The sequence below is a fragment of the Anser cygnoides genome, chromosome 5 (genome assembly GCF_040182565.1).
Source record: "Anser cygnoides isolate HZ-2024a breed goose chromosome 5, Taihu_goose_T2T_genome, whole genome shotgun sequence".
In the NCBI taxonomy this organism is placed as follows: domain Eukaryota; kingdom Metazoa; phylum Chordata; class Aves; order Anseriformes; family Anatidae; genus Anser; species Anser cygnoides.
The window spans coordinates 47,033,664-47,046,647 of NC_089877.1; the positions used below are offsets into that span (position 1 = coordinate 47,033,664).

General features: G+C 44.9%; 2 protein-coding genes across 10 annotated transcripts in view; one reads left to right on the forward strand and one right to left on the reverse strand.

The window, feature by feature from the left end:
* Positions 1–2,378: 2,378 nt before the first annotated feature.
* On the reverse strand, positions 2,379–8,388 carry LOC106036976 (uncharacterized). Its single transcript, XM_013182704.3, has 2 exons — positions 7,413–8,388; positions 2,379–4,808 (listed from the first exon to the last, which is right to left on the reverse strand). The coding sequence occupies exons 1-2, from the start codon at positions 7,990–7,992 to the stop codon at positions 4,309–4,311; spliced, it is 1,080 nt and encodes a 359-aa protein (XP_013038158.3). The 5' UTR covers positions 7,993–8,388; the 3' UTR covers positions 2,379–4,308.
* Positions 4,804–12,984, forward strand: part of FLRT2 (fibronectin leucine rich transmembrane protein 2) — a 61,583-nt gene continuing 53,402 nt past the window's right edge. For 2 of the 9 annotated variants that reach the window (XM_048070432.2, XM_048070434.2), the window contains exons 1-2: positions 7,836–7,974; positions 11,104–11,169. The gene's annotated coding sequence lies outside the window, so the exon portion shown is untranslated. Of the gene's footprint in view, positions 4,955–7,558; positions 7,672–7,835; positions 7,975–11,103; positions 11,170–12,984 lie in introns of those variants that run through there. The other 7 variants (XM_013182691.3, XM_013182697.3, XM_066998221.1 and 4 more) reach the window with 6 other exon arrangements.

The window sequence follows — 12,984 nt, forward strand, 5'->3', positions numbered from 1 at the left end:
TTGTAATAGAAAATCCACATTCTTCTTTGTATCCTATCACAAATAATTAGTTTATACTAGAATGGAAAGACAGTTAACAACATTTAGCAGATAGAGTAGTATTTTTGAAATATCATAGTAAAAAGTTTGCTAATCTTTTGTGAGGTGCTCCATGGAAATTGATAAAAACAGCTATAAGAGTTGTGCTATGAGGTCTGGGTCTGTAGACATAATTGAGGTCTGTATTATAAATTTTAGCATTTTTTCATGCTTTCTCTTTAAATTATATTGAAAGACTTTGCCTGGGCTAATTATTTTAAAATAATTTTCTCCTGTCCGACTTCTATAAACCCTCGTAATTCTAAAAACCATCCTGTCATGTTTATTGAGCTGAAAGAAAAATGGATCCTCTTAGATCATTAGAGAGACCCTTCCATAATTGCAACAGTCCCCCTGAAAATACAAAAAGTTACAGAAATGGTCTTGACAGAGATGGAAGGGAAAGAATGATTTTAGTTTGCTGAACTTGTGGATAAGAAAGTACAAGCAAATCTTTTTTTTTTTTTTTAATCAGAAAAATATTATAATGTGTGAGCTCTTGAGGTCTGTTGGGAGATAGGGCAGATGGCCTTGTGATCAGAAAGTGACACTTTTTTCTAGAGTAAATTGATAGTCTGCTTTCTAGCCTTCTCCACTTTAAATGAAAGAAGAGGGATGAATGCATAACATGAAACTTAATGAATGCAGTGCCACTGAGGTGCTTTTTCAGTTCTATATAGTGCAGCTAGAATACCTCTGATAGAAGTATAAGCATTTTTTTCCAAAAAGGCAAAGGTTCAGTCACAGAACCAGAGATTAAAACAAACAAACAAACACACATTATTTTAAAAGCTGGCTATGTCAATGTAAAGGACCTTAATGATTTTGCTTAGAATCTGTTAAAGAAACAATTTATGTGGACCATTTTTATACTATTTGCAAGATTCTACTTATGCTTTCCAATCCCACCAGCCTAGTAAGTAGATAGGCCTATTATAAATAAACTGTTTTGTTTGTTTGATTGTTTGTTACTATATGTGTTGATTTCAGCCAATTGCTTTTCTTGCCTTTCTATTTTTCCTTTGTAATTTGCATACATTAAATAAATAAATAAAAACACAATGCATAACAATGTTAAATGAGGGCCAGGTTGTTGTTATGACCATTATGATTTAGCCATTTGGATGACCTAAATTTCATCAGATGCAATTACTTGTTGGTTGGATTCATCTATATTTTTGCAACTGTTTTCAGCATGAAAAATAAGATGATTTATTTATCAGCAATTTATATGTAGAATTTTATCTCCTTTATAGACTTTTAACTTAAAATTGAGATGGCATAATATGCAATTTGATTTGACATGACTTTCCTTGGTCACCAAGTGTGGTCAGAAAAATACAGATTTTTTTTTAAATATAATAAAATGTTATAATCAAGTATTTCTGTCTTGCCTATTTACCTATTTCCAATGTGTCTGCCATGAGATGGCATCTGGGTGGATCTATTTTGAACAACATTTGACATGAGTCACTAAGGCGTTCAGAAGTGGAAGAAAAATTAAAAAAAAAAAAAAAAGATTTTCAGCTTATTTTGACCAGCTTGTTTCCTAGTTTTATTGGAAATCAACTTGACAAAGAGGCTAGAAATAGAAAATCTTAAATCCTCCTCCTCTGTCTTACAGACTAAAAGAGATATACAAGACTCCCAATTCCTGTGTCACCTGGGACAAGGCAGAGAAGGATGGCCAAAGGCAATCCTTAGAAATAGTTTTTCATGATACTGTCAAAAGCTAAATGCAGAAATCTCTTGGAGTGAAGAAGGGAAAGCCTCTGCTAGGTCATGGCTATGAAGTGTGACATCCCAAGGCATTATGCATACTTTTACAAAGTTCAGTTTTAGTTTGACATGAAATCCAATCCCTGCATTTCAAAATGGTAGAAATTTACCATTTGAGTTACATCACAAAATCTGCCAAAGCCTGCTTCAGAACCAGTATGATATATTCATTTTAAGGTCACTATAAAAGTGAGAGCTCAGAGAAAATACAAGTTGGGTGTGTTTTTTTCTCCAGTTTAAAGTAGTTCTAATCAAAGTGTTTGATTTGTTTCATTAAGATGGAAAAGAACACTTTCAGCCTTTCAACTTGTGTAGAATTCCAGATAGAATATAATAATATCTCAACAGCTCATTGGTCTACCATTCTAAAGGCTTTTTCCCTTCCCTTCCCTTCCCTTCCCTTCCCTTCCCTTCCCTTCCCTTCCCTTCCCTTCCCTTCCCTTCCCTTCCCTTCCCTTCCCTTCCCTTCCCTTCCCTTCCCTTCCCCCTTCCCTTCCCTTCCCCCTTCCCTTCCCTTCCCTTCCCTTCCCTCCCTTTCTTTTCCTTTCCTTCATCTTTCCTCCCTTTCCTCAAATATTTTTTGAATAAGAAATTGATTTTGGAAAAAGTTGATGAAGAATTCATGTTGTGTTTTTTTTCTGTCTGTTGGCTGTATGAATTTAAGGCCTGATACAAAATTTGCCATTATTGACAAAAAATGGAAAAAAAATAGTTTATTTTAGACCAGCCTCCCAGTTACAGAACTACTCCCAGCTCCTTTTACCCTCTCTCTTGCAAGCAGCAGCAATCATTCTAACAATATATCTGAAAAAAAAAGTCACTTATAAAAAAGACACTTTTAGTTTCTTAATATTTTTTATGTTATCCTATTTCACATCCTCTTTAAAATAAGTGAGGTTGTATTACGGATCAGTGGACCATCACTCCAGGCTATCCATCTCATATAATCAGTGATAATTTAAAGAGAATAATTTCTGTGTTCCCCTTTCAGTTTACAGCCTTTCAATCATGCAAAGCAGTTCGGTAATAAATAAATAAATAAAACTTTCACATAGTTATAGTAGGGAAAAAAAAACTGTTTGAAGTCCAAGTAATCAGACTTATAACTAAGATTAATAATTGAGGGGTGGGGGTGGGGGAAGCAGTCTAAACGGAGGGCGTTGAAGGGAGAAAATGGGGGAAGTTTCTGCCGCGGCGGCTGCCGAGCGCTGTGCTCTGCTGCCACCTTGGCCGCGCCGCGGGACGTGCAGGCGGCGCTCCTGCCTGCGGGACCGCGGGCGGGCGGGTCTGGCCAGGCTGTCACCCCATGTCACCCGTTGTTAGGAACAGGATGACTACGGGCAACCTGTAAATGGTCCGCCTTTTTTTTTTTTTTTAAGTATTTTTTATTATGTTTTAGGGGGTGGGATGTTCTTCTAAGGAGGTTTATTCGCCTGTCACGCTTTAATTCGAAGTTCAGAAATGTGGGAGAGCGAGCAGTCAGGTTTTTTTTTTTTTTTTTTCCTACCCCTTTGCTTATTACAGGATTTTTCATCCTTGGCCAGTCTTAACACCTTCAATAAAGATAGAACTCAGATCCTCCTCCACACGCACCGTGTCTGCCTCTGTGTCCTTCCACACTGTGTGACCAGGGGGGCTCTGGTAGGAGCTCTGAGTGCTCCATCCCACCTCGAGGCTCTCAGTGTCGTTCAGCTGCAGTTAGAGCATCCTCCCCATCCTCCCCCCCCTTTTTTTTTTTTTTTTTGGTGGGGGGGGGGCGGAGGGGAGAAGACAGGGAAGCGTGACAGTCATCACAACTTACTGAAAAGATATATATATGAATATTAGAAAGCCAATGGAGTTCGTTGATTTCCTTTTGTCCTCTCTACAACTTCGCATTACAGCGCTACAGCGTTGTCTTGACATCAGGCTCCGAGCTGGTGGTACTGAGTTTGGAAAGCTTTCGTGCACTTCATTTCATCTTTGAATTGCACTTTTTTTTTTTTTCTTCATTTTAAGGCTTTCTTCTGCTTTTTTCTGCTTTTCTCATCGTTCTGACGTGCTGGAGTTTGGTGGTGGTAAATATTTCCTTTGACTACAAAGTGCATGTGTGAAAAAGACTTTTTTTTTTTTTTTTTCTCCGTGGAAATATGCTGCTTGCTCCTTTCTCTGCTGTTATTAGTAACCTGTAAACGAGATGAATCCGAGGGTCTGAGTGAAATAGCACTTTCAGATATGTACTTTTAGCCACATCAAGCTGAGGAAAGTGCAGCAGCTCTGTATACGCTCATGTGAGAGGTTTCCATACGCCGCATGTGACAGTTTCCACACCAGACTCGGTGACAAAGTAGGGACGGCAGGTGAGTCCCCATGAGATCTGCTTTGCCGAGAGGATTTTTTCCAGTCCCTAACCGCAGAGGAGCAGTACTCAGCTCTCCAACTGCTCCCCAGAGTTGGCGGTTCTGATTTGTTTCAATTGAAAATCATCGAGAATCGAAAATGACACGTAATAAAACGTCCCCAGCCCCGCGGCCGCCTGTGCTGCGGCTGCTCGCGAGTACGCGCACCCCCGTGCGCTGAGGTCCCGGTGCCCGTGCGACAGAAGGGGCTGCAAAGGGTTAAGCCGCCGGCTTGCTTGCTAGGCAAAGTTTGAGGAAGAATATGTCTGAGGCTGGGCACGCCGCAGCCCCGCGCTTGAAATCTGTCGCCCTCACTTAGGAGCTCAGCATCTCTGGTTGTCACCGGTGAATAATGATCACACGGCGATAAGATCGCTCGGTGGCGTTGCGCCGGAGCCGCCGGGGGAAAGAGAAGAAAGGAAATTACGAGGCATTTAACCGCTGCAGCGGGGTGTTCCTCGGAGTCATCGGTGGGTGTCAGGGTCAAGTGACCGGCTGGACAGCTGCTTGGAAAGTAAATTTCCTTCCTCCTTTCCTTGAGAGAAACCTTGGGGTGATGGTGATCATTGGCAGCTATGGAAAGGAAAGACCTTGGTGGTGATCCTTAAAACAATACCATGCCGGAGCCCAGCTGTTCTGCCACTTTCTCCCCTTTCAACCTGCCGGACCCGGTGGGCTTTGGGTGATCGACCGAGGAGGAGCCACCTCCGCGGGAGCAGGTAAAGGCTCGCTGATTCTCTGTGGATTGACAGGGTCTCGCTTTGACCAAAGTGTGCCCTGAACACCTTTCTTTCCCTAATTTGAAGTGTGGGCTGGATGAGGGGCAGAGGCAGGGAGGGGGACAGGCGCAATTCCGCCGAACCTCTCGGAGCCCGTGGGGCAGAAGTTTTTCGTATTTCCACTTTCCTCCGTGACCGGGGGGAACAGGGGGGTAGAAATGCCTGTGGTCAACAAAGATCTGCTTTGCCTTACGTGTTAGCGACAGGTTGGTAATATCGGGGACGCGGAGAAGGGACGGGTGGAGAGAGGATGAAGAAGACTTAGAGGAAATTTTCAGGAGAAAATGCACCGGCTTTCCATCAGCTTCAGGAAAGAGCTATAAATCATGTGTAAAAAAGTGCTTTGAAAAGTATGTAGAGCTTTAATAAAAGAAGAGACGAGAAAAAAAAAAAGACACGTCTTGAAAAAGTCAAAAAGGACCCAGAACAACCTTGAAAAAGGTTGTTCTTTCAGCTTTGGACCCTACAGGGCTTCTGCTCCTTTTCATCCCTCGGGACCAGCTGGGAGCTGCAGGCAGAGATTCGAATTGAGAGCAGCCGCGGCTCTTTGACGGGAGCAGCAGAGGCTGGCCCCGCGGCTCTGCACCGCGCCAGACCCGCTCTCCCCGAGCAGCCCAGCCCCGCGGAGCTGCCGAGAGCCCGGGGGCTCCATCCGCAGGGGAGGCTAGAGCAGACCCTGGCTCCGAGGTAGCAATGCCGCCGGGGGGGGAGAGGGGAGCGGGGTCTCCCCCTCAGCTCCTCGCCCCTCGCCGGGCTACCTGCACTCCCCCTTCCGAGCCCCCCCATCACGCCCCGCATCCGCGTAGGTGAGGGCACGGAGGGACTCGGCTCGGGGCTACGGACCGCGGGGGCTCCGCCAGACCCCCCCCCGCAGGGCCTGGGGCGGGTGCGGGGGCCGGCAGCACCGCGCCCGGGGCTGCCCCGCGCCCGGGCTCCTCGGCAGGGCTCGTTGAGCTTTGGAGGCGTGAATAATTCAGCCCTCCCCAAGCGAAGGGCGAAGGAGGTGCGGAGACAATGGCGAGTGATTCAGCTCCCGAGGTAGGGCTGAGCTGCACATGCAAGCCAGTGCGCAGCCAGGGGTGAGGGGGAAGCAAACCCCGAGGCATTTCAGTTGCCTTTTCTGTTTCCTCGACACATGGCATTGATCAGCTCGCCTCTTCTCTCCTCCATCCCTCCCCAGCCCCTCTCTTAAAGTAACTCGCAGCCAAAGCCGTATCGCCCATTTTCTTTACTAATGGAGGAGTTTGAGGCAAATTCTCATCTCTTCGCACACTCCACGTCCTACCTTGCCGGCCGCATCCTATCGCTCAGGTGCTTCTCGGCATTAAATAATCTTGCTTTTACCTGGGCTTGTCAGGACAAGGCAGCAGCTTACTAGGGACCTGGGCGGCGGGGGAAGGGTTACCCCGAAACAAGCGCAGATAACCTGGGATGCACACACACACACACACACACACTGCAAGTGCTGCAGAAGGGATTAGTACGGGGGCGTTGTTAGCGCTTTGGGGCAAAAGGTGGTTTCTCCAGTGGTTTTAAAATCTTTCTGACTGATCATGGAAATCAGATGGAATGCTGAAGGAGGTCCGTCTCTTCCCTGAGGGCTGGACTTTCTTTTATTCTGTGTTCTGTTTATTCCGTGCTGCTATTACCCACCTAAAAGTTAGCAGGGGGGAAGGAGAGGGATAGAAGGGGAGGGGGGAGAGGCGGGCTTGGCGGCGGCTGCACATGAAATATCGCCATGTTGGAGCAGAGCACGACTGTAACTATCGCTAGCGAGGGCATCTCCGGGTTAGGACTGCAGCTGGGGGAGTTCTTCTGCTCGCTCCCCCCCCTTCCCTTCCCACACCCCCACGGACCCCGCGGGCAGCGGGGCCCGGTTAGCCCCTCCCGCACCTTCCTTGCGCGGGCAGCCCCGGCCCGCAGGGTGTCCGGGGGCTGCGCACCCCCCGGGCAGCACCCCCCGCCGGTTTCTGTTCCCCGCTTGTGGGGTAGGGGGGCGATGCCGAAGGGCTGGAGCTCGCTACACTGCCGTCAGCAAGCAATGGGTTAAGAGTGGGAGGGAAAAAAAAAAAAAAGGAAAGGAAAAGAGAAAACCTAGCCTGACTTTGCCTCTTGGAAAGCTTTAGGTTGCAGCCCTGCCTTCCAAGCATTCTTTAAACTAGAAATGTGGGAGGGACTCCAGGAAAGAGAGAGAGAGAGAGATGGCTATCAACTGAATTCATTACTGTAAACATCTCCCTGGGGTGTCAGGCAGGGAGGAAAAAAAGGCACGACTTACATTAGCAGGGAATAGTCAGATCTGAGGCATCATTACTGCAAAGATCACCCTGCAATCCCGGCTGAAGGCTGGCGCAGGACTTGGAGAGAGCCAGCCACACGCACTCACACATATACTCACATATGTGTCCGATGCCACCTCCGACTTCCAAGGGTCCTGGGTCTCCGTGCCAGCTCCTCATGTGATCCTGTGATCCTCTCACCGTTTCCAGAGGACAGAGAGAGAAAAGAGAAAGAAAGCAACCCCAAGACCGGGCGTACTCGTGTCCCCCCCTTTTTTTTTTCTCCATTTTTTTTTCCTTTTTTTTTTTTTTTTTTTTTTTTTTTTTGCCGGAGAAGGAGGAGCGGCGGGGAAAAGAGGAGCGAACCGAGGCGAGAAAGTGCGTTGGGGATGCCAGAGCCGCGGGCTGCGCGCCGGAGGAGGAGGTGGCGGAGAAGGGGGGAGGACGATGCCGCTGCCTCGTAAGGGCGGAGGAAGGCGCGGGAGGCGCGGGGGCCGCTCCGGTGCGGCGGCGGCGGCCGGCGGGGAGCGGGGCCCTCGGGGCCGGCCGGGAGCGGCGCTCGGCGGCCGCGGCGGGCGGCGGCCACCGGCCAGGAGCGGCGGCAAAGTTTTGGTTTGGGGGGCCAGAGGCGCGCAGGGGGATTATGATCGGTGCCGGCGAGGGATTCCCAGACACTGCCAGGTACAGTCGGGATTTCATTTCTCTTTTCCTTCCCGGTAATCCTAGCCTCGGGCGGTTTAAAGACCCGGTGCCCTTTGCCTTCTCGAAGTTGAGGAGCCGGGGTCAGGTCGTGTGGCAGAAATGCCGCCTCGATACAGCCCCGTCCGTGCCTGCGAGAGTGCGGCACCAGGCACAGGCACGCACAAATTTATGAATGGCAAGTGCTCGCAGGGGCCGCGGGTGATTTTACGCCAGCGGGCGCGTTAGGAGCGGGTCTCGGAGCTCGCAGCCGCAGCGGGGTCCCGGGTCCCCGGCCCCATTTCAGCGCCGAGGGGAGGCTGCCCAAAGCAGCCCCCAGCCCGCTGCCCCCCGGACAGGGGAGCCGAGCACTCCTCCTGCTACAGGAGAACCGTCAGAGCGCGTGTACGAGCACGATCATTGACACGATCTGGGAGGTGGTTTTGAGAAACGGGAACTTTAAAAAACGAGGCTTGCTCGGAGGAGGCAGTCGGCTCAGCTGGCAAGTGTGAAGAGATGGAAAAAACGGGGAGAGCAGGCAGCTGCGCCCGGGGGGAGGATTCAGCAGCAGCAGCGGCCTCTGGAGCGGGGGGCTGGTGGTGAGTGGGTGGGGGCGAGGTGGCTCGGAACTCCTAACTACAAAGGAGTCCCTCGCAGACCTGCCGAGTTGGACGGGGATCTCTGGCAAAGCAACAACAAATATTGCGGGGGAGACGGGGAGGGGGAGGGGAAGAGCGAACAGAAAAACAGATCGCCAAAAGAAGTCAAACAGCTGAAAAGACCTCTGTCTTGAGAGCATGAGATGAAATCCCATGAAAGATAAAGAAATCAGCAGCAAAGTATGAGAGTAAGGGTCTCCACCTTCTTTTCGTAGTGGGAATCAGTCAACAGGAGCTTTTAATTAATTTTAATGGATGAAATCTGTTTTAAGGCTTACAATAAGCTAATAAATCCAAGGCACAAATCCGTGTAAATTCCTGTACCGTGTGTGGAAGGTACTGATTAGATTTCTTCAGACGCTTTTTTTTTTTTTCCAATGCAGAGCTCAGCAGAATAGAAAGGTAGAGGTTCCTTGCATGAGAAGCAGGAAAAGACACTAAAGCAAGTCAGACCTCTGTCTCACATACAGATGTGTGCGCACACACACATGCACACACGCGCACACACACACAGGCGCACAGAAAGAGGGTGTGTGTTAAAGAGCGGTTTATTTACTGCATCATACTTCAGTGCTTGCAGGGAAATTAAACCAGTTTAAAGGTTGAGATTGATCACTACGTGGGTTAAAACAAAACAAAAACCAAACTTCCATGGGCTGCATTCATCACTTCTTTCACTGACATTGTCTTTCTCCAAGAGCACCTTTATACAATCGTATTTGCAGAAGCAGTTCATGAATTGGTTTCAGAAATACATGGTTTTTGGAAGGGGGGAAAAATTACCCTGGCATTTTTTTGGAAAACATTTAAAAGGTACTGTACCTATACCCCTACCCGCTCTTTTCTTCCTTTAAAGAGTCAATGTATGCAGTGTTATCACTGGGACTTAATCTTTGCATAATCAAAACGATACAACAGGTGCTATTCAAAAGTCAACATTTCTAAGTGACAAAAGTGATGTTAAAATGTTAATACTGATCTTGTTTCCGAAAATGATGTGAGACATGCAATTGCAAACATCATTACCATTTGTAGGAGATTTGCTATTTAAAGTGCTGTTCTCTGTCCTGATAAGATGGCTAGGCAGTTAAAAGTAAGAGAGTGCAGGCCTGGAGTACTGTAGGTGAAGCAAGTCAGAGTACTGTGTAAATACAGCGTCTGTAAAACTACCTGTGACTAGAACAGTCATCAGTGTTTTCCCAAAGTTCCAGGCTGTAGCAAGAAGTGGTGCTGGAATGCACCCAGCGTTCTTAAAAGATTCACTCCTTACACACACATACACCCTATATTTTGTATAAGATGTTATCTATGTTTGGCTTTGAGAGTCTGGATCTAATTTAAGCCACTGTTACAAGTCACATTTATATCCTGGCCTGCTTGATAGTTTGATTTAGGATGTAGACATATCTCCTTTGCGGAACCCTACACCCTCCCAGTTGGAATCTGCATTACATAGGCTATGGTTTTCTCCAAGAATCAAGAATGTGCTTGGCTTTAACTGTTTAAAATAGCAGCATCCAAAATGTAGGATGTCATTAGGGCTGACTTTCCTACCCTTCCAGTGGAAAAGAAGGAGAGACATGGTTTTAGCAAGTGAAGAAAACAAAAAGGAGTTCAAACAAACGTCTCTATCAGGCTTTTCCTGTACTGCACTTTCTATTTAAAGGTCTAGAAAGAAGGCACACTTAAGATAATACTGTTTCCAGGAAGGTGAGAACTTTATTTCTTAATCATTTCTGCTGCCTCTTTAATCTCAAAATGAGTTCATTTTTCACTAGATTACTTTCATATAACTTTCAGGCTTTTACCAGACTGATTCAAATCCAGTCCATTAGTGACCTCTATCTGTGAGAAGTGTATAGTCAGCGGTGTTTTTTCCCTTTTTCTTCTCCGCTGTGGGTTGGAAACACAGGCTATGAATCATTTTAGTCTTTTATACCTGCATCTAACTTGTCAGGTTGTCAATGTCATATCTGTTATTGACTGTGATTTCCTACTAATTTAATAAGGAAAACAAGAAAAACAAACTCTAGTTCCAAATGTGCATCAAGAACTTGAAAACAACCTAAATTACAGACAGCTATTCCAATGTTAATGAACATTTGCTAAAAGTCAGAAAAACTTAAAGAGTACAGTGGTATTGAACATCAATAATAAAGGAAGTGCATTTATGTTAGTCTGATGGTTTAATACTTACTTTAAAGCCGGCTGACTGTATGTGAAATTTTATTGTCCCTGAGTGCTTACATAATAACTGAAACTTGAGACAAACACTCTGACCAGATATGCTATAAGTAGACTTTATAGTAGCAGGGTGTTTAAAAAATGTGGAAAAAAAAATCCAGCTGTGTCTATATTAAGAATACATGTCAGAGATCAAGGAAAAGGGGGTCTTTATAAACAGATGGTCTCTTTTAGGGGATTATTAAACCCAGCTTCCCAATACTAATTTGTCTCTTGTTTATATCCACAGCTATATTCCGTGTTTTAGTTAGTGATTGTAAATGGCAGTTGAGGACTTGACCAGCAATATCTTTGGGTAGGTGAATACCATTGTTTGACATTTCCCAGGTTGTGGTTGATTACCTCAGTGCTTGGTAATATGATGTTTTTAGGTGTTTCCTTTCCTCCCCCTTGGGCAGTCTTTTCAGGAGTTTCTCTGCCAATGCTTTTTATTTATTTCTTCAAGAAACCAAAAGAATTGGAACTTGCCCTAGAGGGATAAAAACTGCATTTTTTTAAATTTTATTTTGGTAAAACAAATATATGCTTTTTTTTTATTAAAAATATATATAGTTATTACCGTAAAGAAAGCTAATTTAACATACACTAAAGATATGAGCTTTAGTCACCCTAAAGCTATAAGTAACCTACTCCTTTCAAGTAACCGACTTCTTTTAAAGAAAAAGCAACCACAAAAAATCATCATTAAAATATTTGTCTTGACAGGAATATTTTCATCATGTATTTAAAGTAAACCCAAACTTTAATCCATAGGTAATAATCAGGAAAGAAGCATTTGAAATGAAAACTATTCTCTGCTTAAGATATTATATTTTAGTCACAATAAACAATATCTCCTACAAATAGTAAAATTTAATCTAACATTTTCAGCCACTGGTGAAAGCTGTTTGGACCTTTTGATACCTTCCTTTTTTTTATTTTTGATTTACATGGCTAACAGTTTTGTTTTGGATAGTTTTAGTTTTTGTTTTCTCCTTTTTAACTCCTTCTTCTGACATGGCCCTTTAAGCAGAATCAAAACTAAATACTAGGAACATTCTAAAACAAATCCATCATGCTCTCTTCAGCATTCCTGAAAACTTAATGATGCTTAAAGAGGTCCATAAAACATCTCTTCTAAAAGGAAATCTTGTGCTATCTATCAGTGCTACCTAGAAGCAATCTCCTGCACATTCTACTTCAAGCTGCAACTGTTTTATTTATTTATTTATTTATTTATTTATTTATTTTTAAACACACATTTTCTATCCTAGTATAATGCAAGGGTGTTTACAAATGCATGCAGCACAGAGAATTTTTGGTCATTCAAAGGTCGTTGAAACTGATCCCTCAATCCTTGCAGGCAAAATTTAATAGGCTTTTGGTGTGACAAAATGTAGTGAATGTCAGGGATCTTGATGGAGAATTACAAGATTAGGGCAAAAGATTTTGGAATTTCATCTCCCTAATTCATTAGCTGTTTACTATCATGCATAGTGACTCAAGGTCTGGGCAGGCTGACACTTATTGTAGTAAGTACTGTGTACTGTACGGAAATACTCCGTGACCCATTAAGAGCAGGAAAGGTCAGAGCCCTGAATGAAAAGCCTCATCAGCACCTTCTTAGAACTGAAATCAATGTGCAGCAGGGTTGCTACCAGTTCCTGCTGGTAGCCTTTGCCAATTGCTCATTAAAACCAACAGGGAAAATTAAAGAGAAAAGCTTTTCTCAACTGTAGTTCTGGTCCTGTACCATGTAGTCGCATGAGTAGCTCTTATCTTTCAGAGCTGTTTCATAAGAATTAGCCAAGATTCATCATGTGGGAGAGGGCTGCCTGTGTGGGGAGAGGATGCAGTACTCCCTCAGCGTCCTAGCACTGCTGCGATTCTTTGGTGATGCTCAATCTTCACACAACCCGTACAGGATCAAACCATGGTCAAACTGTAGTCATAGGGCCATCAGCCCTAGGCCTGTAAGTTCAGAGTTAAAAATATTTCTTTTCTTCCGCATGCTTTTCCTACAAAGAAAAAGAAATGCAGTATTTGAACTGTTTTAAGATGGGTGTAACATTCACAGTGTCATTGTAAATGAATGCAAGAACAAGTATTATTTTAGACCAACAACACCTTT